General features: G+C 43.5%; 1 protein-coding gene across 1 annotated transcript; it reads left to right on the top strand.

Annotated features, from left to right (window-relative positions):
- Positions 1 to 1232: 1232 nt before the first annotated feature.
- MAP3K8 (mitogen-activated protein kinase kinase kinase 8) lies at positions 1233 to 27317 on the top strand. Its single transcript, XM_040248033.1, is given in 9 exon segments — positions 1233 to 1536; positions 5837 to 6198; positions 14331 to 14498; positions 16907 to 17168; positions 18661 to 18767; positions 23611 to 23763; positions 24497 to 24637; positions 24639 to 24744; positions 26189 to 27317. Coding segments are annotated over 8 exon segments (1407 nt in total). The 5' UTR covers positions 1233 to 1536; positions 5837 to 5859; the 3' UTR covers positions 26320 to 27317.

The following is a 27317-nucleotide window of genomic DNA, read 5'->3' as shown; positions in this document are numbered from 1 at the left end:
GACCAGGGTCAAAAGGGTCGCAGTTGCGGCCACTGGGTCTGGTCCATTGGCAGGCAAGCTGGGCCCTAAGTACCCTGAGTGGTCAGGATGTCAGTCTCAGCAAAGAAGAGTCCCCGCCAGAGTCGCTATTTGTTGCAGGAAGGTGGACTCCTTCCAGGGCCCGAAACTGGGCTCTTGTCTAACACTCAGAAATGAATTGTCCGAGGAGACACATGTGCTGACAAAGCAAGAGAGTTTATTGGGAAAGGGCACCCGGGTGGAGAGCAATAGGGTAAGGAAACCCAGGAGAACTGCTCAGTAGGTATTGGAAATGTGGATTTCGCTGCTGCTGCTGCTAAGTCGCTTCAGTCGTGTCCGACTCTGTGCGACCCCATAGACGGCAGCCCACCCGGCTCTCCCGTCCCTGGGATTCTCCAGGCAAGAATACTGGAGTGGGAGGGGCACTATTTCCCTAGAATCTTCTTCTGGCTTCCCTGGGAGTAAACGCTTTCCACTTCGGAAGGACAATCACTCTAGATGAACTTTGAGCTTCTGCCCCAGCAGGACAGACTCCCAGACTCGACGCTGAGGTTAGGAGGAAATCAGGGCAGACATACTTTGGGATCGGGCAGCACCACCAATAACCAGTTCCAATGAAGGTGGAAAGAGCGAAACCAGGTTTTGCTGGCGGCGATCCCGGCCCGGGTCCAGTGGTTCGCCCTTACCCCATACCAAACTCCCCGGGTTCGGGCTTACACTGCGGCCGCCTCTCGCGAGCTCTGGAACTTGAGTGGGTGCGGGGTGGAGGGGGGCGCGGACCACCCCGCTGTGCCTGTGACCGGAACCGAAATCTGAGCCCCAAGGGCCGGGGACACTGGAGTACTGCCGAGGGCGCCAGCACGTTAGGAACTACGGTCTTCCTTCGGAGACAGGGTGCCGAGTCGCGGTCGCCCTTGCCAACTCCGCATCCGGGTGCCCTCTAGCACCCTGGCTGCCGGGTAACCCGGCTCAGAGGGAACTCGTAGGTGTTTTCCCAGGCCTGGGGCCGGTGCCGCGCGGTAGTCCGGGTCCCCGGGAGGCGTGGCGAGGCCGATTCCGCTCAGGACGCGCCCCACCCCTGCCCCGCCCCTAGCTCCGCCCCGGGCCAGGAGGGCAAGTCGTGGAGGGGGGCCAGGACGGAATTTCCCAGCGCGGGGGCTCGGGCTGCCCCGCAAGCCGGCGGGCTCTTTCTGTTTACGGAGCGAAAGGGGAAATGGAAAAGGCGGGGAGGCGGCGGCTGGAGTCCGCTGCGCCGCCCCTCGGCCGGCTCAGACGCCGTGACTCAGGGGCCGACGAGGGCGGCCCGGGAGCGCGAGCTCCTCCGGGCTCATTTGGCAACTCGGACCTGGACTGCGCGCTACGCTCCGGGGCCGGTCGCCCTGGCTCCCTCTTCTGCTGTCGCCGGGCCTGGGGACCCCGGAGCGCTCGGCTCCCGGGGCCTGCCCACCAGCCGCGACCAGAGCCGTCGGGGGACCGCGGCGGGAGCGCTCCGCCCGCGGGACCGCGCGGAGGCCGCAGGTAACGCAGACTTTGGGGGATCGGGGATATCCTTAGATCGCAGCCCTGCTGGGTGCCCCGGCGGTTCCCACCCTGAGATCCGGGTAGCCCCGGCATCAGGGTGTGGGGGTGCGGGGTGTATTCCGGGGCTCCAGGAGGTAGGATCTGCCCGCTTCCAGCTGCGGCGCTCCCGTGCTGCGCGCGGGTAGTCGCTGCAGCCGGCACAGCTGGAAAGCACCTTGCGCAAGGGTCTCTCGGGGCGCCGCCCCCGACTCCTCCCCCTTCCTCCTGCTTCCCGGATCCCGAGCGCGCGAGCAGAGTAGGTCCCGGCGATGCACCCGGAGGCTGGGACCCCCTGTCACCGCGCCTCCCGCCGCGTGCGCCACCTGCACAGCTGCTCTCTTCCTGCCCAGACCCGGTGAGTGCACCCCGGAGGCGGGGGCCTCCCGCTGCCCCTCGCCCTAACGAGGGGTGCTCTTTAACTTGCAAGCCCTTTAAGCTCCCTTCGCTTTAGGGAAAGAGACGGGAGGAAGGGAGTAGGGGTGGGGGCTGGCGGGACCGAGAGACATGGAAGAGCTGAAACTTAAGTTTCATGCTTGTTCCGTGGACCGTCTTCTGTGACTAATAGGGTGATTATAGCAGAAGGCGAATGCTGGGCTTTTGGCTTAAGAAAGAATGTTCAGGGGGAAAATGTTATTTCACAGATGTTTCCCCGTGGAAATTCAGTATTCAGGATTCCGAAGTTTAAAAGGAAGAACGGCATACAGATTTTCCCAAAAGTTAACTGTCTTTACGTGAAACACTGAAATGTCTGTTTCACTTTGGGAAAGACATATTTTGGCCCAGAATAAAGGACTGCTCTTGATAAAAACAGGGAAAGAAGCGCTAGTTCTGTTGGCTTCTGTATCTGTGGCCTGAGTTGTAGGTACTTGCCAAGTAGAAGGTAATCTGAATCGGCAAACGCCCCCAGATCTGATGGGTGGAGGTTTGTGTGCCGTGTTTCTGACTGAGGTCTTCTGTAAGAAAAATTGGAGAGTTGAGGCACATAGAGATTTTGAAGTGGCTGTACTTCTAATACAGTGAGAATGGCTTCATTCTGGGGCTTTTTGAGAACAAAAATATCATTAGAGAAAGTCTTACTGGATGTGTGCCCCGAGGGGCAATGTAATATTTTGGCAGAAAAATGTTTTAAATGGGAAGTACCACGAGGTATAATCATCCTTTTGTTAAGTAGGAACTTAGGCCAGTCGTGTTGGCCATTTTCACTCACACTTGCCAGGAAACCCTCAGCTTTTGTTTGTGTAGATGGAAGAAGCCAGGAGTATGCATTGATTGTATTGCCAGTGTCAGAAATAATTCAGAGCTGATAATTTTGACTGTGGTGGTGGTTTAGTCACCCAATCGTGTCTGATCCTTGTGACCCCATGGACTATATCCTGCAAGCTCCTCTGCCCATGGGATTTTAGACATGGACAAATGGGCAGAATTTTGACTATATCTGCCCATTTGTCCATGTCTAAAATTAGTATACTCCCCAATTGCAGTAACAACTAGTGATTTAATGAAGATTTTTTTTTTTTTTGTAAACTGTGTGGAGAAGGGTCCTGTGGCTAACGTGGAATACCTTCACCATTCACACTTTTTCTAGATGGTTACTGATGGTGAATAAGAAATTGTTAGCATTTTGTCTGTCTAGTTAAGGCCTGAAAGTGCTGAGGCTTTTGCCCAGACCTTTAGTGGATGGGCTGGTCATCAGGGTTGCCTCGGGAGCACACAGATTTGCTTGAGAGGAGGGTGGCGTTGCTAAGGAATTAGTGGCACAGAAGACACACTCCTCCACCTCGCTGTCCTCCTTCTGTGCCTTCCCTCCCTCCTCTAGCTTCCAGTTTACGGGTGTGTGCGTTTCCACCTCTTAGGTTTTACATATAAGTGCTCCAGACTTTCTGGAGAATATAAGAACCAAAACCTGCCTTTCCACTCTCTGGATCAGCTGACTTGTAAACTGTATGTACCTTTTTCTCTCTTTCTTTAGCCCTGTTACCCCTGGGAACTTTATTTTCTCTCTGGCCAGCCTTTTGAGAAGTAAACCTAGCAGCTTTGGAAGTTTTTAGCCAGTGGGATCCTAAATTGGGCTGTTTTTGTTTTAATTCCGTTTTTTTTTTTTTCCCTGTAAATTTTGCAAGTAGAAACTGCAACTAAACAGCCTCATGAAACCCAAGTTGAACGTTCCTCCATTAACCTAAGAAATTCCTTTCAGAATTCAACAGACTCCAAGAGCTTAAATCAGTCTTCCTCAAAGACCCGCTAGGTCTCAGAGAGGGGGGCTTCCTTTGCTCTCTAGATGCAACTAACAGCCATCAAAACATTTCATAGGTTTCTATTTTTTTCTTTGTCTCTTATTTTAGAAACAATCTTTAAAACCTTGCTGCAAAGAAGTGGGGGAATAGGTAGCCACATCCCATTTGCAGATAAGAAAGCTGCTCTGTTGAGGTATCTGCAAAGCCAGGAATCAGACTCGGTCCTTTGCTTTCATGCACATCACAGCAGCTGCAAAAGACACAGTTGGTTCACTGTGTACCAAACTCTGCACCTAGCACCTTGTGCTCTTGAGCTCCTTTGATCCTCACAACCACCTATGAAGGACTTGCTGTTATTACTTGCATTTTACAGATGGTGAACGTTGATGTGCAGTGGGGTTAACGAGGGCTTCGCAGGTGGCTCCGTGGGTAAAGTACTTGCCCAAGATCGGCAGACAGAAAAGGAGAGGCTAGAGATTGGATCCCCTGCAGTCTGAGTCTAGGTGGCGTGTCAGACTGCAGGATCTTACCTTCTTATCCCAGACACTGTTTGTAGAGCAGAAATTGATCCCCCAGTAACTTAATAATGGCACAAAATTGCATGGTTCATTTCTCAAGTGAAATTCACCAAGAGGTCTGTGTCTGGGTCTGTGGACAGGTAGCCCTGAGGTGGAATATTTCCCTAGGTTTGGTGTGTGTGCTCCGGGTTGATGGGAGCCTGTGGCTTTTATTTATCCCTATGTGCATTGAAGGTTTATGCTTTTAAGAACCTGAAACATCTCTCAGAGAGAGGCTGCTTCCAGGAGTGCAGTAGTTTAAGTAGATATACATACCTTTCTATTTTCTTAGGTCCCTTAAGCCCTTTTATCTTTAACCCTTTGGGATGGGATTGTTCCAAAATCCTGGGTTACAGCCTCACTGTTTACCCTTCATTTCTCTTCATTTTCTCATTTACAGATCCCCAAGTATGGCTCCTGATGTGTGTAAAAAACTGAAGTACAGTTTTGGCTAAGCAGACTTAGTTGACCTTGTCTGTGTCTTGCTTATGATAGATTTGGTTGCCCTGGCCTCTTACCACAACTTCTAGAGAGTCATTGTTCTAGATGTTAAATGAACCCTCTTGAGTCTGTGAGATGCATGCTTTGTCCCGTTAAAGAGTTCTGGTCACAGGAGGGGACAGCTGATTACAGGTTAAAAGAATCTTCTCCTTTCTCATAGCCATCCTCAGCAGAAGGAGGATTAGAGGTTTGCTGTCTTCCTTCTAAGTGAGCCGTTTAATTTATTTGCATCAGAATTATTCCTGAAACTTGATTTACCATCACCAAATTTGCTTAGATTAAAATCCATTTGAGATGCTTCTGGCTTCAAAACCTGAATTTGATTTGCAAAGCTAGCTCCTGAATTTGGTAAAGGAATTTCTTTTTTTTTTTTTAAGTGTATTTCTATTTTTATTTTATGTATTTATTTATCTTTGGCTATACCATCTGGCTTGAAGCATCTTCATTCCCCGACCTGGGATTGAACCCGGGATCCTGTGGTGAAAGGGCTGAGTCCTAACCACTGGACTGTCAGGGAATTCCAAGAGAGTTTCTTTTCTTTTTAAATTCACCCAAGGCCTAAAAGTCACAGAGATCATGCAGAAAGGGTTGCCCCTTTTGGGAGAGCAGCAGGTTGAAAACTGTCAAGAACCAGGTGCTTCAGCTCCTGCTCCTCAAATTCACACTTGGGTTTAGTGAACATTTATTTTCAGAGGCTACAGCTGATGCCAGCAATTCAGTGAGTAAGTGGGTAGCTAGTGAGTTCACTGGATCTCAGGTTTCCTCTCTGTAAAGTCAGCGCCAGATTAAAGGTTATCTCAGGTCCCTTCTTCACTGTCTCTGCACTTGACCTCACACACCCTGTGGCTGAAGCCGTTATTTTATGAACAAAAGCACATAGAAGCCTGTACCCAGTCAATCTTGTCAGTTTCCTATTGATCGCAAATACAAACACAGTAAAGTAAGTAGTCGCGCTTTCTTCTGCAGACTCTTTGGAGGGCCCAACAGTGATGGAGTTCATGAGCACCGGGAGTGACAACAAAGAAGAACTCGATTTATTAATGAAACATTTGAATGTGTCCGATGTGATAGACATTATGGAAAATCTTTATGCAAGTGAAGAGCCAGCGGTTTATGAACCCAGTCTGCTGACCATGTGTCAGGACAGCAACCACAACGAGGAGGAGCGGTCTGAGTCTCTGCTGCTCAGTGGGCAGGAGGGGCCCTGGTTGTCCTCAGTCAGATATGGGACCGTGGAAGACTTGCTTGCTTTTGCAAACCACATATCCAACACTGCGAAGCGTTTATACAGATGCCGACCTCAAGAATCTGGAATTTTGTTAAATATGGTACGTTTTTTCCCTCATCAGTTGAGTGCTGTGTGTTCACTTTCCTACTCCTGCTACATTTAACGCTGAGTGGGATTTGAATGTTGTTCAGACTGGCTGCCAGGTACCGTTTTTAAAAATGGAATATCTGTAATAATGACCTCCATGTGAAAGATGCAAAAAATACAGCCTTCATTAAAAGTTCCGTTTAAAGAATCTTATCCATTATTTTAGAAGTAGTTCTACAGATAGGTAATTAAGAAGAATGAATTTTAATTTCATGATTCACTAAAGAGCTCACTTGTCAATTAAGTCAAAGAGAAAGGCTTTGAGACTCATGTGAGAGGGAAATAAAGACTTTGTCTTTATATATATATAATATAGTATAGTTTATAATTTTATATAAGTTACAGTGTACAGTATAATGATTCACAATTTTTGAAGGTTATACTCCATGTATAATATTTTAAAATATTGGCTATATTTCCTATGTTACACAGTATATCCTTATAGGTTATTTTACACATAATAGTTTGTACCTCTCAATCCTCTACCCTCTTCCTTTCCCTCTGCCCCACTGTTAACCATTAGTTTATTTTCTATGAGTCTGTTTCTTTTTTTAATATTTATTAATTTGTTTTATTTTTTAGATTCCACATATAAGTGATATCATACAGTGTTTGTGTTTGTCTGCCTTAATTTCACTTAGCATAATACCCTCCAAGTCCATCCATGTTGCAAATGGCAAAATTCCATTCTTTTTTATGACTGAGTAGTATTCCAGTGTGTGTGTACCACATCTTCTTTATCCATTCATGTGTTGACAGATGGTTAGATTGCTTCCATTTCTTGGCAGTTGAAAGTAATGCCGCTGAGAATACTGGGATGCATGTGTCTGACTGAATTACTGTTTGCATTTTTTCAGATATATACCCAAGAGTAGAATTGCTTGGGAATATGGTGGTTCTCTTTTGAGGGTTTTGAGAAACCTCCATCCTGTTTTCCATAGTGGCTGCACCAGCCTGCGTTCCCACCAGCAGTGTAGGAGGATTCCCTTATCTTCACATCCTCAGCAGCATTTGCCGCGTATGCTCTTTTCAATGATAACCATTCTTACAGGTGTGAGGTGATATCTCATTGTAGTCTTGATCTGCATTTCCCAATGATTAGAGATGTTGAGCATTTTTCCTGTGCTTATTGGCCATTTACATATCCTCTTGGGGGAAATGTCAGTTAAGGTCTTCTGCCCATTTTTTAATCGGGTTGTTATTTTTTTGATGTTGAAGAACTGTAGGATCTATTTGTATATTTTGAATATTCACCCTTTCCTTATTGGTAGTATCATTTGAAGATATTTTCTCCTGTTCAGTAGGTTGTCTGTGTTTTGTCCTTGGTTTCCTTTGCTGTGCAAAAGTTTTTAGGTTTAATTAGGCCCCATTTGTTTATTCTTGCTTTTATTTCCTTTGCTTTAGGAGACAGATCCAAAAAAATATTGCTATAATTTATGTCAAAGAATGCTCTGTTTAATTAACAATTTTGAAGGCTGAATTTTTGTGCTCCTCTTTTGTTACATCTTGAAACATCATAGTATTAATGCTGGGTAAATTCAGTTCTTGTAGAAATGTAGTTTGTGGGCAGTAAGTAGTTATCCAGAGATGCTCTCTCTTTAATTGGTGAGGTATGAATAACAAGGGATATATTTGTTTAGTTATCCTAAGTATGCAAATAATCCAAAATATTGTGACAACACTTAGTTGCCACAATAGAAGATCAGGTGATGTATTGGGGTGTGGTTAGTCTCTTAGTGTGTCAAAGGTGAATGTAGGTGCTGGCTAAAGGTGATCTAATTTTTGGAAAAGAACAATTCTCAAAGGAGTGGGTGGGAACTTGCAAAACATGCTTACTGATGATGAAAGCACCTCAGTTTCCTTTGGTGCATATAAATGGAGAGATAGTTAATATGTGGAGGGTGGTGCTGAACAAGTAGAGTCTGTACCAAGTATTTAATTATTATTTTGTGTACCGCATTTGTTCAGTTCAAAACAACACAGTGATTTAGGTCAGCTATGTAGTGAATTGTTTTGTTAGAAGCCAGCTGTGTTCACCTATAGCTCAATTGCCAGCAAGATTGCAAAATCACGTTTTACAAAAAAAGGTAAATGTTACGTTTTGCATTGTGTATGACTTGCTTTGATCTGGATATGCCAAACTGTATTTGATACTTTGTCTTGAGAAGAGTGCTTCTTTTCATACATGGGAAGTCATAATTTGAACTAGGGGTCATACCTGTTTGTCTTAGCTAAAATATAGCTGGAGAACTCTGGTTCAAAATAACATATATGTCTATGATCAGAAACATAATGGTTTATGTGTTTCTTTTTTGCATACACACTTGTTAAAATGACTATATTAAAGGAAACCATACAGAATAAACACATTGTTTTTGCTTGTAAATATGTAGAGACTTCCCTTCTTTCCCTTGGCCAATCAGACTGATGAGAGATGGGCCACAGAATTGGGAATGTGCAGAAGGGAATTCGGGGAAATGCTGTTTCTCTGCTTTGCAAGATGATGGCTAATCATCTAGTGAACACGTTGGTTCCAAGTATACCTTCATATGGACCACATGCTCTCCTTCCAGGATTTGTCCATTCGTTTGCTAGACAGAGCTCAAACATCTACAGGGCATGAGGTGCTTTTTCAGGTGCTAGAAATACAGTCTGTGTTTCCTGGTCGCTTTCTGTGTGCTGAAGGAGGCAAGTAAACATGTAGTTATAATGCAGTGTAATATTTCTCAATACAGCTATACCCTGATCAGGTGAATGGTTAGGCAAGATACCTCACATAACCATGAGGATTGATAGGAGGAAGGGAGAATATCAGAGAGGCCTCCAAGAGGAATTAAAAAATAAATTTTTTTCCCCCTTGTTTTTGGCCACACCACGCAGCTTGCAGGATCTTAGTTCCCCAACCAGGGATTGAACCCCAGGCCCTGGTGAAGTGGAACTGCTGAGTCCTAACCACTGCCTTGCCAGGGGAATTCCCCCCAAGAGGAAGTGATGTTTTAATTACCGAGTTGGAATCAGCCAGATGAAGGGGATGGAGAGCAGAGAATGTTCCAGGTGGTGAGATTGGAGGCATAGATACATGATGTGTTGCTGGCAACTAACAATCACAGCACCATGGAATTAGACAGGGTGGAGGGCCCAGGAATTACAAAAATAAACTGAAGCACAGGCATGTGAAATGGTGGTCTGCATGTGTGTGCAGGTAGCTGCTATTTTCCTAAAAGTAATATTTATAGAGATTCCTCCAACATCCACAGGACCTGGGGAAGAAACGTGAGGACTCTAAGCCAGGGATTGCTTTGTATGAGATGCTACAAGTTACCTATAATCTAGACCAACTCTCACCCACATCTGGGGATTAACAGCCTAAAATGAGTTCTCAACACTCAACTCTTGGGTGATTATTGGGAAGCTGAAGATCCCCAAGGAGCTCACTCAGAGGTGTGGGTGTGTGATGCTGAGTGCTGCTCCTCAGGGCTGAGTCACAGATTCCCGGGTTCTCAGTCTTAAAAAACCTTAAAGATACTTGAATCAAGCTGTCTCTCGGAGGCTTGGCTCACTCCATTCATCATCTCCAATAATTGCTGGGGCATTTTCGCCTTTGCTTGGAAACCTGTGACAAAGCATGCATCATATTCTGGGGCGTATATGGTCATACCAGGCCAACTGATTGCAGAGAAGTCCTTCCTTAGATGGCACAAACATTTATCTGTGAGCCCCCTTAGTCCTAGCCCTACTTCTTGGCCATAAAAATGGGATGAATCTCATAGGTATATGATGAGTAGTGGTGAAGAGAGCAGGCGCTTGAGTTAAAGTGCCTGGCATGTATCTCAGCTCTGAAATGGACTAGGTGACACCAAGCCAGCTACTGCAACCTCTGCAGCCTCCATTTACTCATTTGTAAAATCGGTAAATGGCCACATTCACTCCACATGGTTGTTTGGGACAAATGATTGCAAGTGACCTGTGTGCACATTGTGAGTGTTGAAAGGACACAGGCCATTGTGGTTGTCACTCTCCTTCCTTACGACAGTCCTTCCAGTGTTTACAGAACTGCGCGTCTTCCCTCTTCTTCCCTCGTCCCGCACGTCTTCCCTCTTCTTTCCCCATCACCCCTGGGTGTGCCTACCCCTTCCTGTGCTCTGTGCTGTTAACTTTCTTCCTCCTTGGGCCTCAGGCCCCAGCCAGTGCCCATCTTACAGCCCAGAACTTGAACCTGGCTGTCCCTTTGCTGTGGGACCAGCAGGGGAGCACAGAGCCAGCTTGGCCTTTGTTCTAGATCCCTTATCTCTCTTCATGTAGCCCAAGGTCCCATCCATTTTCTAGCTACCACATCACCCTTATGGAATCATTCTCACTGACTTACCTACTCAAATTCTGTTTCTGGGCTGCTGATGTGTCATGCCAGTGGCAGTGATCGGCATGAATAAATGGACAGCGTAGGGGCTTCCCAGGTGATGCAATGGTAAAGAATTCGCCTGTCAATGCAGGAGACACAGGAGATGTGGGTTCGATCCCTGGGTCAGCAAGTGAAGGAAATAGCAAACCACTCCAGTATTCTTCCCTGGAGAACCTCATGGACAGAGGAGCCTGGCGGGTGACAGTCCATATGGGGTTGCAAAAAGTTGAACATGACTGAGCCACTGAGAGCGCGCAAACGCACACGCACGGACAGCTTGCCTCCAATGTCTGCGCTTGAATGTGGCTTTAGTACATGGAAGAGTTGACAGAGATAATGGACAACAGAGATTTCCAGAAGATTATTTACTTGGGCTGCTAGAAAGAAGAAGAAGGGGGAAAATATTTCAAACCCAGATAGGGAAGGTCTAGGGCTTGGGAAGATCCCAGGACTTTGCAGAACCACACACTGGCCAACACTTGTGTATCACCCTGCACATTCAGGGTGTGTCATCAGAGGTGGCATGGAGAACTCTCAGGGCTTTCAGAGAAGAATGTGGGGAATGGTAAACTGGGGTGAAGGAACTGCAGTATTTGATCTAAAGAGGAGAAGGCCAAGCCATCTCAGTGAACTATAAATTAGGCATTTGGTCACTGGGTTCAACTTTAATTACAACCTCTGGAAAACTGAAGGCGCTTATCTAAAGAATAAGAGCTGTGGCTTGAGGTCAGACAGACCTGCTTCTGTCACTGCCTACTGAGTTCCTTAACCTCTTCAAGTCAGTTTCTTCATCTCTAATTGGAGATAAAGAGAGTCCTTACATCACAGACTTGTGCAAAACTGATGTGTTAGTGTGTGAAGTACTCAGCACAGTGCCTGGCCCAGAGCTAGCACTCAGCAGATGGCTAGTATTATTACTCATCCTCTTAGCTAAGTGGACACTGGGCCAGAGTGGGTTAAAGCAGATTTGAGTTGAATAAAAGTAAAACTTTCAAGTGAAATCAAAGACAAATATCCCATGATGTCATGTATATGTGGAATCTAAAAACATGATACAAAGGAACTTATTTACAAGATAGAAACAGACTCACAGATGTCGAAAATAAACATGGTTACCAAAGGAGAAAGGTGAGGGGAAAGGGAGAAATTAGGAGTTTGGGGTTAGCATGTACAAACTGCTACATATAAAATAGATAAACAACAAGGACCCGCCATATAGCACAGGGAATTCTACTCAGTATCTTGTAATAACTTATAATGGAAGAGAACCTCAAAAAGAATATATATGTGTTTATGTAACTGAATCGCCATCCTGAACCCTTGAAACTAACACAACATTATAAATCAACGATACTTCAGTGATTAAAAAAGAAAAACCAAACCTAAAAAAAAGTAAGATGTTTTTTTTTCGAAGGCTGCTTAAACCCTGAAGTGAGCCCTGGAGAATCAAGAGCAATTGTATCTGTAAATATTTAATAACAAAGAAGAGGCAGTAAAACCAGTGCAGCCGAGTGCCGAGAGCACAGCTCTGTCTTGAGGACTAAACCCACTGTGTCCCCAGCCTCCTGTAGAAGGGGCCTCCAGGAATGAGGTGACGCTTCTTGAAATGAGGTCATATTTCAAACTTGGCAAGACCGTGGTCTCCACTTAGTTATGGTCCCCCTCGGGTCTTGCACAGCGGCCATGCTTAGTAAATGCTGAAGTTTTGAGTGTCAGTAACTTCACATTTCTAAGTATTAGCATCTTTCTCTGTTTCATCCCCTGACTAATAGTGCACACGTCTGTGGGGCGTAGCTACGATTAGCAATAATGGGTCCTGAATGAATAACCCTTACCGTCACCAGAGTTGTTCCCAGAGCAGGGTCAAGTAAGCAGCCCAGTGGGTCTGGAGATGAATCGCTATCTTCTCGCCCACGTGATCCACATTCCCCTGCAGCCTCTTCCGTTCTTGAAATAACTTTGTGTTACTTTAATAGTCTCATAATTCCCGAAGTCATAATATTACTAATGACTTGTAGGTAAAACCTGTATATTTGGGATTCTAGCCCTTGAAAAAAACCACACACCATTTTTTTTAAAAAAGGAATGTGCTCCAGGTCACCTCTCTCGTGAACTTATTAACTTGTTTTCATTTTATTTATTATTATTTCTCCCTTTAATTTTTCACTCTTTAAAAATTGAGATAGACTTTCTATGCAGTAGAATACACAGAGGGCTTCCCTGGTGGCTCAGATGGTAAAGAATCTGCTTGCAATGAAGGAGACACAGGTTTAATCCCTGGGTCAGGAAGACCCCCTGCAGAAGGAAATGGCCACCCACTCCAGTATTCTAGCGTGGAGAATTTCATGGACAATGGAGCATGGCAAGCTATAGTCCATGGGGTCACAAAGAGTCAGATATGACTGAGTGACTAACACACACGCACAGAATACAAAGATCTTTAATATCCAGTTTGATGAGTTTTGACATGGGTACATACCCTTATAACCCATACTGCTATTGAGATATCTGTCCCTTAATTTTTTAGTTATTATTTTTATTTATTTATTTGAGTTGATTTACAGTGTTGATTCATTTCAGGTATGCAGCCAAGTGTTTCAGTTATGCTGTATATTCTTTTTTAGATTCTTTTCCCTTGTAGATTATTGCAAAATATTGAGTGGAGTTTCCTTTGCTATGCAGTAGCTCCCTGTTGGTTATCTATTTTATATATAGGAATGTGTGTATGTTAATCCCAAACTCCTAATTTATCCTCTCCCATTTCCCCTTTGGTAACCATAAGTTTGTTTTCTGCTTTGTATATAAGTTCATTTGTATCTTTTTTTTTTAAGTTTCTACATGTAAATGATATCATGTGGTATTTGTCTTTCTCTGTTTGACTTCACTTTGTATCATCTCTAGGTCTGTCTGTGTTGCTGCAAATGGCATTGCTTCATTCTTTTCCCTGGCTGAGTAGTATTCCATTGCATATATATGGACAACATCTTCTTTATCCATCTTAGGTTGTGGCTCTCAGTTTTTGAGTCAGCTATCTTGTTCAAAGTGTCTGCTGGCACTCGGAGCTCAGGGACTGTCTGTCTCTTGTTCTTGCCTCCTCAGCACCAAACATAGAACCTGGCACATATCCTGCCCTCAGTAAACATTAAATGAGTGAGTAGATGAGAGATAATTCTGCCCTTGCTTTATTTATGTCAGCTTACAGCTTTGGCAAGACACATTGGTTCCCAGAATCCTCTGTGATCATCAGTTCTTTTCCGCACTCTCTCTATGTGCATCATCTCTGAGTAATGGTTATGCAGACTAACAGGTTAGCACATTTTAATTGGAAACCAGTCAGCTTGCGTGTACAGTTTACATTTCTGCAATCTTTATTTTCAGCCCTTTGGTCACAACAATCAGGGTGCCTTAGATAAACCATTTTTAAAGTTCTCTTTCGCAATGAATTACTCACATGCAGATAGAAATATGATCAGGTCTGGCCAGTGACGTGTTTCTGTTACATGCTTTCTCTGTCTTGCTGAAGCTCTAAATATAGCCTCTGTACACTGTTAGGATTACATACAGTGACATTCATTTTTAACACTGCGTGTAAGAATGTGTTCTAACATAACCAGTTCCTGAAGGGTGGGTCTTGGAAGAGAACCTTGCTGAAATTCTCACCCTCCTGCATGTTTGCTTTGTTGTAGGTAATCACTCCTCAGAATGGACGCTACCAAATAGACTCTGATGTTCTGCTCATCCCTTGGAAGCTGACCTACAGGAACATTGGCTCCGATTTCATTCCTCGGGGGGCATTTGGGAAAGTGTACTTAGCACAAGATATAAAGACTAAGAAAAGGATGGCCTGTAAATTGGTATGTACTGCATAACCAGACACGGTGCCCTGAGTGTTGGCGTTGGGGCTTTTGTGTGTTTCTTTACTCAGAGCTGGCTACCCTTTGACTGCCTCTTGTTTGAGGGTGCTCAGTCCAACAAAGCATCTGTGTTTTATAGATAGACTTCCTACCTGGGGTCATTCAACCCCCAAGTCTACTTACGTACAATAGCTGAGTTTAGTCAGTTTGCGCTGATAAAAAAGAAGGTACTAGCTTACTTAGTGCCAGCTTGGATGCCTGCATCGTTCTTGTGGTAGGATCGGGGAGGGAAGCTCTCCTGCAAGAGCAAATTTATTTGCTGCTGTTTTTAATCTCACCCACAGAGGAGGGGACTAGGCAGGGAAGTAGATGCTGTTCGGAAAGCCACAAGACTTCTCAGAACTACAGAATAAAGGGCTGAACTTATTTATTTATTTTTAAAATATTTATTTATTTATTTTGGCTGCACTGGGTCTTAGTTGTGGCATGTGGGATCTTCGCTTTGGCATGAGGACTCTTAGTTGCAGCATCCTGGATCTAGTCCCCGACCAGGAATTGAACCTGGGCCCCCTGCATTGGGAGCATGGAGTCTTAGCTACTGAACCACCAGGGAAGTCCCCAAAGGCTAAGTTTAAATAGACCAGTATTGAAGACACCCTATCTCTTCTTATTAAACATTAAGCACCTGCTGAGGTGCCCTTACTTTGGAATACTGGCCTGATTTACCAAAGTGAGCAGGCACACACCCTATGACCCAGCAATTCTGCTCCTGCAGGTGCCTAACCAGTAGGCATGCCTCCACAATCCCCAGAAGCCATATGCTGGAGTGTCCGTAGCAGCACTGTTTGCAATATCCCCAAACTGGAAAGTTTGCAGATATTGAAATGTGGTATATTTATACAATGCAATCTGTCCAGCAAAGAGAAGAAACGACTTAACAACTGCAATGATGTAGATAAATCTATATTAGGTGAAGCTAGAACAGCTGGACACAAAACAGGATCTGTTCTATGAGATTCCACTTATACTGAGTTGGCCAAAACATTTGTTCAGGTTTTCCCATTACATCGTATGAAAAAACCTGAAGGAACGTTTTGGCCAACCCTATATAAAGGCCCAAACAGACCTGTTGGAAATCCCGTCTGTGGGTGTCCCTGGGGAGTGGTGACAGGTAGGGGTCATCGGGGTTTCAGGGATGCTGGTGAAGTTCTGTTTCCTGATCTACATGGTGGTTACATGGGTGTGTTCAGTTGAAAATTCATTGAGTGTGATAATCTGTTTTGCATTTTTGTGTATGTCTGTTACACTTTAAAGTTTTTTAAGGGCAATGAAACAGACTCACTTTTGATTTAACAAAAAACAAAATAGAAAATAATGACACTATCATCTCAGTCACTCTTTTCGTCATGAGGGCCTCGTTTGTGCCTCCATAAAGGTTGACCCAGAGCATCTGTTATTAAAAGAGAAAAAGGCAGTAATATAGTAGTTATTTGAAGGTTGCATCTAGAAAGAGATATGTCCAAGTTAAAAAAAAAAATCTGGAGACATCTTTTAAAGCTCTTAGAGCCAGAAAGTGTTCTGTTTTTCAGTTTTATCACAAAAGACATGGCAAATAGATTTATGGGTTATTTTCCTTGCAGTCCTTATATTTAATTTTTAAGCCGTGTGTTTTCTTAAAAAAGAGAAACATGTAAGATGATTAACAACCCCAAACAGTTCATAAGGATGCAGGCTAAAGAATGAGACCCCTTTCCTTGCAGCAGTTACCATTAATGGGTTCTTGTATGTCCTTCCAGAAAATTTCTATGGACATGTGTCTGTATAGTGGAATATGTTTTTACAAATGGGAACATAATATATGCATTTCTGCATCTTGCCTACTTCAATCTAACAGTTTATTTTGGAGGCATTCCGGTCATGTAAGAGTTACTTCTTTCTTTATTAATGACTATTGATTTTCCGTAGAATAGACGGTCAGTGCTTATTTAAATGCATTGATAGAATGTGATCTGTGAGACTAGAGACAGTATTTTATGACAAGGAAGACTGAAAATAATGACCCAAAATCTAGGTATCATAGAAATTCCATATATAACAGATGGGAAATTACCTTCTGTGGGTCAGTCACGAACAATTCTTTCATTGGGTGTCTCTACTCTAAATGAAAGTACCATTTTATTATTTTGTCTTTTATTTTCTTATTTTGAATTTTTTCACCTTATGCAGACATTAATGTAAAGGCAGATCCCAAGTAAACATTATCTTTACTCAGGAGTACCATTTCATAATACATCAGAGTATCCTTGAGGGCATTTGTTTGCCTTCTGGTTTGTAAGTTGACCTATATTGTGTATATTTTTCATTATCCTGGGGTTGTTGAGGATATTCCTTGTGCTTTTGTGTTCTAGATCCCAGTAGACCAATTTAAGCCATCTGACGTGGAAATCCAGGCTTGCTTCCGGCACGAGAACATTGCTGAGTTATATGGTGCCGTTCTATGGGGTGAAACTGTTCATCTCTTCATGGAAGCAGGCGAAGGAGGGTCTGTCCTGGAGAAACTGGAGAGCTGTGGACCCATGAGAGAATTTGAGATAATTTGGGTGACAAAACATGTTCTCAAGGGACTTGATTTTCTGCACTCAAAGAAAGTGATCCACCATGACATTAAACGTGAGTTATCTTTGGATGTGTCCCTTTTTGGCTTAAACAGACTAGCTGGACTTTAGGCAGATGGGCTCTTCTGTTCAATATAAAGGTCCTTGATGGCATGAGGTCAGGAATAACCCCTGGAGAAGGAAATGGCAACCCACTGTAGTATTCTTACCTGGAATATTTCATGGACAGAGGAGCCTGGCAATCCATGGGATTGCAAAGAGTTGTACACAACTGAGCAACTAAGCATGAGCATGACTGCTTTCTAAGAGTAAGAGACTGTGGGGAAATACATAGGAGAGGTCCACTCTGAATCCTTAATATCTAAGCATAAATTGGGCTAGCAAAACTAGTACTGAGAAAAGTTGGGAATTTTACTTTTTAGTTTCAGAAAGTGGCTTGATAATAGTACACAGTATATAAAATATAAAAAATATTTTCCACCTTTATTGAGAAATAATTGACAATATAACATAATAATCACTGATAATATAACAGATGTACAATGTAGTAATCTGATACATGTATATATTGCAAAATGATTATCATGATAAGGTTAGTTAACACATCATCCATCTCATGTATTTTTAATTTTTTTGTGTGGTGAGAACTTTTAAAATCTGCAACTTACAAAAATACCATACAGTATTGAAAAATACCCTGATTCTGGGAAGGATTGAAGGCAAAAGGGGAAGGGGGTGGCAGAGAATTAAGTGGTTAGATAGCATCATTGACTCAGTGGACATGAATTTGAACAAATTCCAGGAGATAGTGGAGGACAGAGAAGCTTGGAGAGCTGCAGTCCATGGGGTCACAAAGAATCAGACACCACTTAGCGACTGAACAGCAGTTGTTAACTATAGTCACCATGCTATACATGACTTCTGGACATGCAGTCCCAGAAGTTTTTTATCTCATTACTGGAAGTTTGTACCTTTTTTACCACCATCCCAAATTCTCTTTACCCCCACCCCTGGCAACCAGTCTATTCTGTGTTTCTATGTTTGCTTGCTTTTTTCTCTGTTAGACTCCTCATACAAGTTAGATTGTATGATATTTGTCTTTCTCTGTCTGATTTATTTAGCCATCAAGGTTCATCCATGTTGTCAGAAATAGCAGGATATCCTTCTTTTTTATGGCTGTATAATATCCCATTATATTAATATGTATCAGACAACTTATATGTGTATAAGTATATCACCAAATTTGCATATGTATAAATCTTCTTTATCCAGTTCATCCATTGATAGATGCTTGGCTTGTTTCCATGTCTTGGCTATTGTCATTTGACAATTATTAATGACTGCCTTCATTTGTATCCACTTTGACTGAATTCTTGACAAATCTGAAGTGATTTTTACCTAAACTCGCACCCACGTTCACCTTTCCCTCATTTCAATAAAGGAAGCATTTCAATGTATCGTTGTTTGCAACCCAATTTAAATAATGTTTCCATTTTGCTTATGGATAGATACACAATTTTTTACTAAAATTTCTCCTCTCTTTATAGCTAGCAACATTGTTTTCATGTCCACAAAAGCTGTTTTGGTGGATTTTGGTCTAAGTGTCCAAATGACTGAAGAGATCTATTTTCCTAAGGACCTCCGTGGAACAGAGGTAATTATGTTCATCTGAAAACGGGCAATAGCTTTTTTTTTTTTAGTATTTATTTATGTTTGGTTGTCCTGGGGTCTTAATTGTGGCATTTGGGGTCTTTCCTTGTGATGCATGGGCTTCTCTCTAGTTGTTGTGCTCAGACTCCAGAGCCAGGGGGCTCAGTACTTGTGGCACATGGCTTAGTTGCCCTGAGGCATGTGTGATCTTAGTTTCCTGACCAGGGATCAAACCCACATTCCCTGCATTGCATGGCTGATTCTCAACCGCTGGACCACCAGCACAGTCTGGCAATATGTTCTATCATTACTGCAGAAAGGACAAAGAAGGGGAAGAAATCCATTACATTAAATCATTATCATGGGAACATTTTTAATGAGCATTCACTCTGTTTCGCGTGCTCATTTTAACACTTTATTTGGATTATATTATTTTATCCTCTGGAGAAGGCATTGGCACCCCACTCCAGTACTCTTGCCTGGAAAATCCCTCGGACAGCAGAGCCTGGTAGGCTGCAGTCCATAGGGTCGCTAAGAGTCAGACACGACTGAGTGACTTCACTTTCACTTTTCACTTTCACGCATTGGAGAAGGAAATGGCAACCCACTCCAGTGTTCTTGCCTGGAGAATCCCAGGGATGGGGAGCCTGGTGGGCTTCCGTCTATGGGGTCACACAGAGTCGGACACGACTGAAGTGACTTAGCAGCAGCAGCAGCAGCATTTTATCCTCACAATACTATTATCATAGGGAAATACTATTATTACCATTTTAAAATAAAAATAAGCTTGAAGAGGTTAAGATAAAGTGCCCAAAGTTATTCAGCTACTGATAGATCAGGGAATCGAATCTAGTTTTTTCTGAGTCTATAGTCTGAGGTTTAACTGCTGTGTAACTAGTATGTACATTTTCAGTATAACAGTATTACTGCTTTGGTTCAGTTATAGCCATAATCGTCATGATCATTAAAAACAATATTTATTGAGATCTGATGTTTTAGGCCTCTCTTTAATCCCTGGACTCTTAACTCTCATTTATTGGAGCACGAATGAATCTTATTTGAAGGTATAAGCTTACTATAATATTCAACTTATTTGTGAAACAAAAACAACAAAAACAAAACTTCTGAATCTAAATGAGGTTCAGAGAAACGCATTCATGAGCTTTCAAATAATATATTTAGCATTCACATTATTAGGCTGCATAGTTGATTCATGTAGTGAGTGACTGTTGGACATCTGAGTGTTCAGGCTGCTGTGTATGCAAGGGATGGAACCCAAGACAAAGCCAACAAGGACTCCATTCTGGAGTTAGGACCTGTTTTAAGTTTACCTGGATTATTAATAAATGACCAGCTGTTTAGTTCACAGTCAGTTATGATGGGTGTGGGGTTGGTTGCATCTGGGAAGGTACATGGGGGTAGAATCTGCCTTCCTGGCCCATCTCCATGACGATGAGGTGTTTAGCTATCAGAGTCCCTCAGCCCCATGCCCTTCTCTGTTGAAAGTGCCCTCAGGAAGTGAAGAGGGGGCAGTTGCTGAATCTTTGCCTCCAGATTACCAGGTCAGTCCTGGTGTTAATCAAAAGATAAACTTTATTTTAGCTAGTAAATGTATTGCATTGCACTCAGCTGCAGTGCAAGAGTTTCCCCAGTGGGTCAGCGGTAAAGAATCTGCCTGCAATGCAGGAGACACAGATGTGGATTCGATCCCTGGTTGGGAAGATCCCCTGGAGGAGGAAATGGCAACCCATTCCAGTATTCTTGCCTGAAAAATCCCATGGACAGAGGAGCATGGTGGGCTATAGTCCAAAGTGTTGCGAAGAGTCAGACACGACTAAGTGACAGAGTACACGTATGCACACAGTTGCAAAAAGAATTGTCTGCATTTTAGGCTGGGATTTTGTAAGCCTTTTTTTAATCTTTTTTTTCCCCCTCAAAGTTTAACCTTTTTAATTTGTATTGGGGCATAGCCAATTAATAAATGCAGTGGTAGTTTCAGGTAAATATGAAGGGACTCAGCCATACATACACATGTATCCATTCTCCCCTAAACCCTCCTCCCATCCATGCTGTGTAAGCCTTTTCTTAACTCTCTTAAAGCAGACTTTCTTGGGCAGCAGAAGAGATCTTTGGTTTTGCTTTTATTAGTGAACTTATTCTGGAAAATACTTGGGAGAGGATCCTGGAGAGTTGTTTTCGAGCAAAATAATATTCAGAAAACTGTAGACCTTTTGTTCTAAGCATATTTTAGTCTCCAGATCTTGGGAATACTTCCCCAAAGCACAAAATCTAATAAGGCTTAACACTTCTGACATGATTTCTTTGGAAAGACTTCAGCATGTTTTGGCAGTTGTCAGACATTGAGATATGTGACACCCTACCCCTTTTCCTGGAGCCAGTTTGAGAAACAAACTATTTATGGTATTAAAGATGGAAAATACCTTTCTCTTCCCGGCAGGATGATCAAATTGGACATTTTGCAATAACTGGAGAAAGACATCTCCTTTCTGGGATTTTCTATCAGAAGAGTGTGTGTTTGAGTACGAGATAGCAACACAGTGTCTATCCCTGAATAGGAGTTTGGATTGAAGTATTTTCACCAAATGTTAATTGCTTTCTATGAAGTGATAAATTGGCCTTGGCGTTCCTAGCTGTAAAAACTCTTCTGATCCACCCGCGTTTGTTTACTGTATGTCTGGCACTTGTGATTGTAGTGTGGTAGGAAGTGTGCTGATGAGTTGAGGTGTAGAGGTCACTTCTCAGAAAGCTTGTTTTGACCCCTCATCCTTAAAGAGCAAGAAGGCATCATTAACCAGGGTCAGCTGTGCAGATTCACCTTCCATTAGCACTTGATCATTTGGTTTGATCAGATGACTTCTGAACCCTCCAGCCAAGCTTCCAAATACAGATGCTGGTCACCCACGGCCTTCCTATTCAGGGCATGATCTTGTAACCTTGCCATGCAATGCACATACAGGGTTAATCCAGCCTGTCTTTAAACTATTGTTTTGGAATTCCCTGGTACAGAGAAAGAAGAAATAATGAATGTGAAAAAGTAATTAGAGTTCCCTTGATAGCCTTGTTCCTTTTGTAAAGTTCTTATATAAGGTCACATGTCATCATCAAGTACGTGGGGACATACAAACACATATACACACACACACAGAGTCTCCTTCCCTTTGTAATAAATGTGTTGGGAAGTAAAGGCCTTGACACCCCCACCCCCTACCCCCACCCTGCCGGGTCCATGCCTAAGGGTGTTCAACCCCCAGAGAGCCTGGCTTGGGTTCCCCCCAGGCCTGTTTCAGGAAGTGCCCTTGACCCCATGCCCTGCTACTGTGGCTCCCTAGAGCTTAAGGAGTCAGGAACTGGGAGCCATGGGGCTCTGGGCAAAGGATCTGCCGCCACCACATGCCACCCCACAACCCCTCCAGGGCCCCAAGCGAGCACACAGCTGCCACTGGTGACACCAGAAGTAGCACTTTGCCTAATCCTTGCTTAGGAGAGTCACCTGGGGTTGGGGGAGGGGAGGCAGGCAGCTCTGTTAACAGTTGTCCTGACCACCGAGTGTGTTGCTCAACTTTGCAATTTTATTTAGTAAGAAAGTCCAAGGAGAGAGAGAGAGAAAGGAACCAAGCCCAGGCAGCCCGGAAGTGTGTTGTAGGAAGTACTTGAGGCAAGTGAGGTGGGGAAACTGGGCAATTTCCCCAGTTTTTGTAAGCCAGTTCTTTCTTTATTTACTCTGAAATGTATTCTGGGAATACTCACCCCCTTCTCCATGTTCATGGCAGCATCCAAAGTTGTTAAAGCTAAATATTGACAGTGAGGGTAGGAACTGCACTCTGCCTGTACCAGCCATAAAGACAGGTCACTGATGTTTGCTCTTTTTCTCTTTTAGAAACACACACTGCTTAGGGAAACCATTTCTAAAACGAGCCCTCCTTTTCCAGCATTGGCTCATAAAACCAACTTACACAATGTGAACATGGCCTGCCTTTAATATTTAGTCACTGGGCTCCCTGGTGGGTAGAAATAAGAAGTGGTTCATAGAAATGACCCATTAGGATCACTTTTCCAATGTTACACATTATTTGTTTTTGGCTGCTCTGGGTCTTTGTTGCTGCAGAGGGGCTTTCTCTGGTTCCAGTGCACGGGCTTCTCACTGCAGTGACTTCTCTCTTATTATGGAACACAGGCTCTAGTGCATGGGCTTTTCAGTAGTTGCAGCACTTACAGCGCACAGACCCAGTTGCTCTGAAGCATGTGGAATCTTCCCGGACTGGGGATCAAACCCGTGTCCCTTGCATTGGCTGGCAGATTCTTATCCACTGTACCACCAGGGAAGTCCTCCTGTGTTACACTTTAAATTCTTCTCTTCTGTGTAGTTGGTGTTGATACTCTGGGACCTCTGCTGCTTTTGATGACTGAAGATAATTATCAGTTTGGCGTTTTAATGCCAAACATGAAATGAGGATGTGTATTTTAGTGTCCATTGAAATACGAAAGGAATTGGTGTTTTAGTAGGAACAGGAAACATCGATCCTTGCTTTGCAGAACTTTGAGTGGGAGTGCCAGATGTGTTCTCAGCCGTGGATGGCTTCCTGCCTGGTCTGCCTTGTGTTCAGTCTGTGGGGAGAGGTGCTGTGAGGCTGCAGGGGAAAGCTGCCTGAGTCTGCATGGGTCAGGGCTACCCCTTTGCTGAAGGGAACACAGCAGTGACATGCTGTTCTCAAGGGATGGAGTGTGCAGTGGATAGTGAGGGCATGTGCCAGCTTCCAGAACTGGGTTAGGGAAACGGTGCCTAGACCCATGAGGGGGTCAGACTGACCTTCCTGCTTCTCTTTCAGATTTACATGAGTCCGGAGGTGATCCTCTGCAGGGGCCATTCGACCAAAGCAGACATCTACAGCCTGGGGGCCACTCTCATCCACATGCAGACGGGCACCCCGCCCTGGGTGAAGCGTTACCCGCGCTCCGCCTACCCCTCCTACCTGTATATAGTAAGTGGGGGCAGCGGGGGGAGTGTGGGGTTGGAGCATCTCACTTCTCAGGAGAGTTGCTCTCTCTCTGATAGCACACACATCTGATGGGATGATGGTGAAGTATGACCATCATCCTCTATGGTAACACTAGTATATGCTCAGTATGCTAACCATGGTATGCTGACCATATACTAGGCTTAGTATAACCCTAACTCTCCCACATGGAGGGATCACCCTAGGGAAACCCATCCAGCTGTGCCCAGGCAGAAATTGTATGCTATGCTGTTATACACGATACCACTGAAAAGCATCAGAGTAGCATAAATCATTGAACTGAGGAAGTTGTATCTGTTCTTTGAATACTTTCCAAAAAGACGGAATTAGATTCTAGATCCCCAGGGCAGCCAGGCACATAGTGAAACACGCAGTGCCCCACCCCCGCCGCCCCTGCCACTCACCCCCCTCCTTTGACTATAGAGAAATTGAGAGGCAGGCGCTTCCCAGTTTCTGCACAGGGACCTTTGGGCATTGCTCCTATGGAAAGCTGTGTATTCAGACCTCGAGTGTTTATCTCTGACTGCATTTAACCAAAAGATGGGTTTCACTCAGTGTCCTTAGGAAATGTTACTGAAGGGTATGAGCTGTATTCACCTCAAAACAAAAGACTTTCCCGGTCTTATAACTAGAATACCTGTCCTGTCGAGGGTATATTTTCATGCCATTGATGCTAAGAGAGCTGGTTTGTTCACAGATCCACAAGCAGGCGCCTCCTTTGGAAGATATCGCTGAAGACTGCAGTCCTGGTATGAGAGAGCTGATCGAGGCTGCCCTGGAGAGGAACCCCAATCACCGGCCTAGGGCAGCAGACCTACTGAAACACGAGGCACTGAACCCCCCCCAGGGAGGATCAACCCCGCTGTCAGAGTTTGGACTCTGCCCTCTTTGAGCGGAAGCGGCTGCTGAGCCGGAAGGAGTTGGAGCTTCCTGAGAACATTGCTGGTATGGACACCCTGCAGTGTGCGGTGCCCTGGCTTCCCTTCTTTTTCTGTCTCCATCCACCTTCTAATCGAACTCATGAACACACCTGGAAAAACAAATAGAATTAGCAGGTGCAAGCTAGTATATGTAGGATGGGTAACAACAAGGTCCTACTGTATAGCACAGGAATATCCTGTGATAAAGCATAATGGAAAAGAATATGAAAAAGTATATATATATATAATATTTTTCATATTCTTATATATAGATATAACTGAGTTACTTTTCTGTACAGCAGAAATTAATATAACATTGTCAATCAACTTGACTTAAGTAAAATTTAAAAAAAAATACTGAAGTGACTTCCTGCATGCTATAAGTTGTTGGAGAGATTTTAGCAAGAATGTTAGCAAAAGCATATACACACAAAAAAGAAAAAATTAGCTGGGAATTCCTTGGCAGTCCAGTGGTCAAGATTCCATGCTTCTGCTGCAGGGGACATGAATTTGATTCCTGATGAGGGAACTAGGATCTTGCAAGCCATGGGGTGTAGCCAAAAAAAAAAGAGTCACAATTTTTAAAAAAATCGGCTAATTTACCAGCAAGCCTAACTGGTTTCCAGTGCAGATGGAGGTAATGCTGTCTTTGAGAATTACCTCTGCCTTGCTTTTGTTTGCAACAGAAGAGTGTTTGCTTTTAAAAATAGATCAAGCATGACAGTTTTGCTGTTGGCAAAGAGTGGGACTCTGTATAATGCAGTTATGGTAAACTATGCCAGCTGTTGGTTGAAAACATCACAGCACTGATAAAACATTGAATTTGAAGGCAACCTGCATTTCTGTCTTCCTCTGCTCAAAAATCTCTCTTCCAGCTGTGAAACCTTCCCATTTAGGAAAAACGATACACATTCCAGAAACATTGGATATGCGTGGAGAAGGGTTTCTATTTTTATTATGAAATCTGTGATGTTCTAACTCTATCTGGGTCCAAACCCAGATGTCAAGCCTGGAATGCTTGTTTGCATTTCTCAGCTTCTTCTGTGACTTTCCTGTATTTGAAAAGAATCATCTGGGATGTTGGAAAATGGGCCAGGATGTCCAACTAATTTATTGTGGTTGTTGACTCTTTTTTGAATTACTTTGTCTGTGCTGTATCCCATAAACTAGCCCATCATGTTTAATTCTACAGCTTTAAAAAAAAATTTTGGCTACACCCTGAGGCATGTGGGATCTTAGTTCCCCAACCAGGGATCAAATCCACAGCCCCTGCACTGGCAGGCAGAGTCTCAACCACTGGACCACCGAGGAAGCCCCCAATTCTATGGCTTTTTAATAATAATTCAACAGAGTTTGAATGCTGTTTCATTAGGCCCAAAGTGTGTTGTTTTTGTTGAGGGAACAGGCATCTATTATTGAACATGTCCCCTGATCACATTTTATTTTTTTATTTATGTTCCCTTTTTCAGACTCTTCGTGTACTGGGAGCACTGAGGAATCGGAGATGCTGAAGAGGCAGCGTTCTCTCTACATAGACCTTGGGGCCCTTGCTGGCTATTTCAACCTTGTTCGGGGTCCGCCAACCCTAGAGTATGGCTGATGGCTGGTGGTGTTTGCCTTGAATTAGGACTCAACATTCATAGATCTCTGGGAAGCTGATTCTGCTGACTGCACAGATCTCTGTCGAGGGAATTGTACTTTTATTGGCTGGGACTCCTCCGACTCATGAATGTGACTCCATGTGGCTCCTGTGTGTTGATATGTGAAGCTACCCTTGGCCAGCTCGGCTGGAAAGTTCTCATTTCTCAGGTGGTATGCCTGACTCTAAGGAAGCTGAGAGTTCATGGAAGGATCATTTCTCAGTGACTGATTCCATTCACTGTGCACTTTGGTCAAAATTTTAGGAATACCAATCACAAGAATAATGTATTAGCCTACAATGACTGTTCTTGGCTCTATTAATAATTTAACTAAAGGAACTTCTTTTAACTCAGTGTATATATGGTATATATTGGTATATATTGTATGATAACTCTTCAAGCCTTTGTCTGTAAATGCTGATAGAAATGAAAATCTTTATATTTGGGGTAAATAGAACAACTTGAATATTATAGCGATAAGCTGAACTAGTGTCTTAAAAATGGCTAACCAATGAATTGGGAGCCATGTGACAGCTGCCACTAGTGAGGTTTGGTTCAGTTCCTATGGAAACATTTTGTACTGTACATGCTATGCTTCAGACATTTGAAACATGATGTTTTGAATGTGGATAAAACTGTGTTAAATCACATAATGTCTGTACATCCCAAAGGATGAGAATGTGACCTTTAAGAAAAATGGAACATTTATAAATTCTTAATGATGCTACTTTTATAATTCTTACTTCTCTATTTTCTTGAAAGCATTTGTATATTAAAATAGCATACTGTGTATGTTTTGTATCAAATGCCTTCATGAATCTTTCATACATATATATTTTTAACACTGTAATGTATGTATTCCTCCTTCAAGTATGTTTTACATCATGCGAATGAAAATGATACTTTTATCCAACATGACCCATCAAGTCAGCTGAATAAATTCAGTATTTTGTCTGAA

Source organism: Oryx dammah, unplaced genomic scaffold (assembly GCF_014754425.2).
Source record: "Oryx dammah isolate SB20612 unplaced genomic scaffold, SCBI_Odam_1.1 HiC_scaffold_10, whole genome shotgun sequence".
Taxonomy (NCBI): domain Eukaryota; kingdom Metazoa; phylum Chordata; class Mammalia; order Artiodactyla; family Bovidae; genus Oryx; species Oryx dammah.
This window is presented reverse-complemented; position numbering and strand designations above follow the sequence as displayed.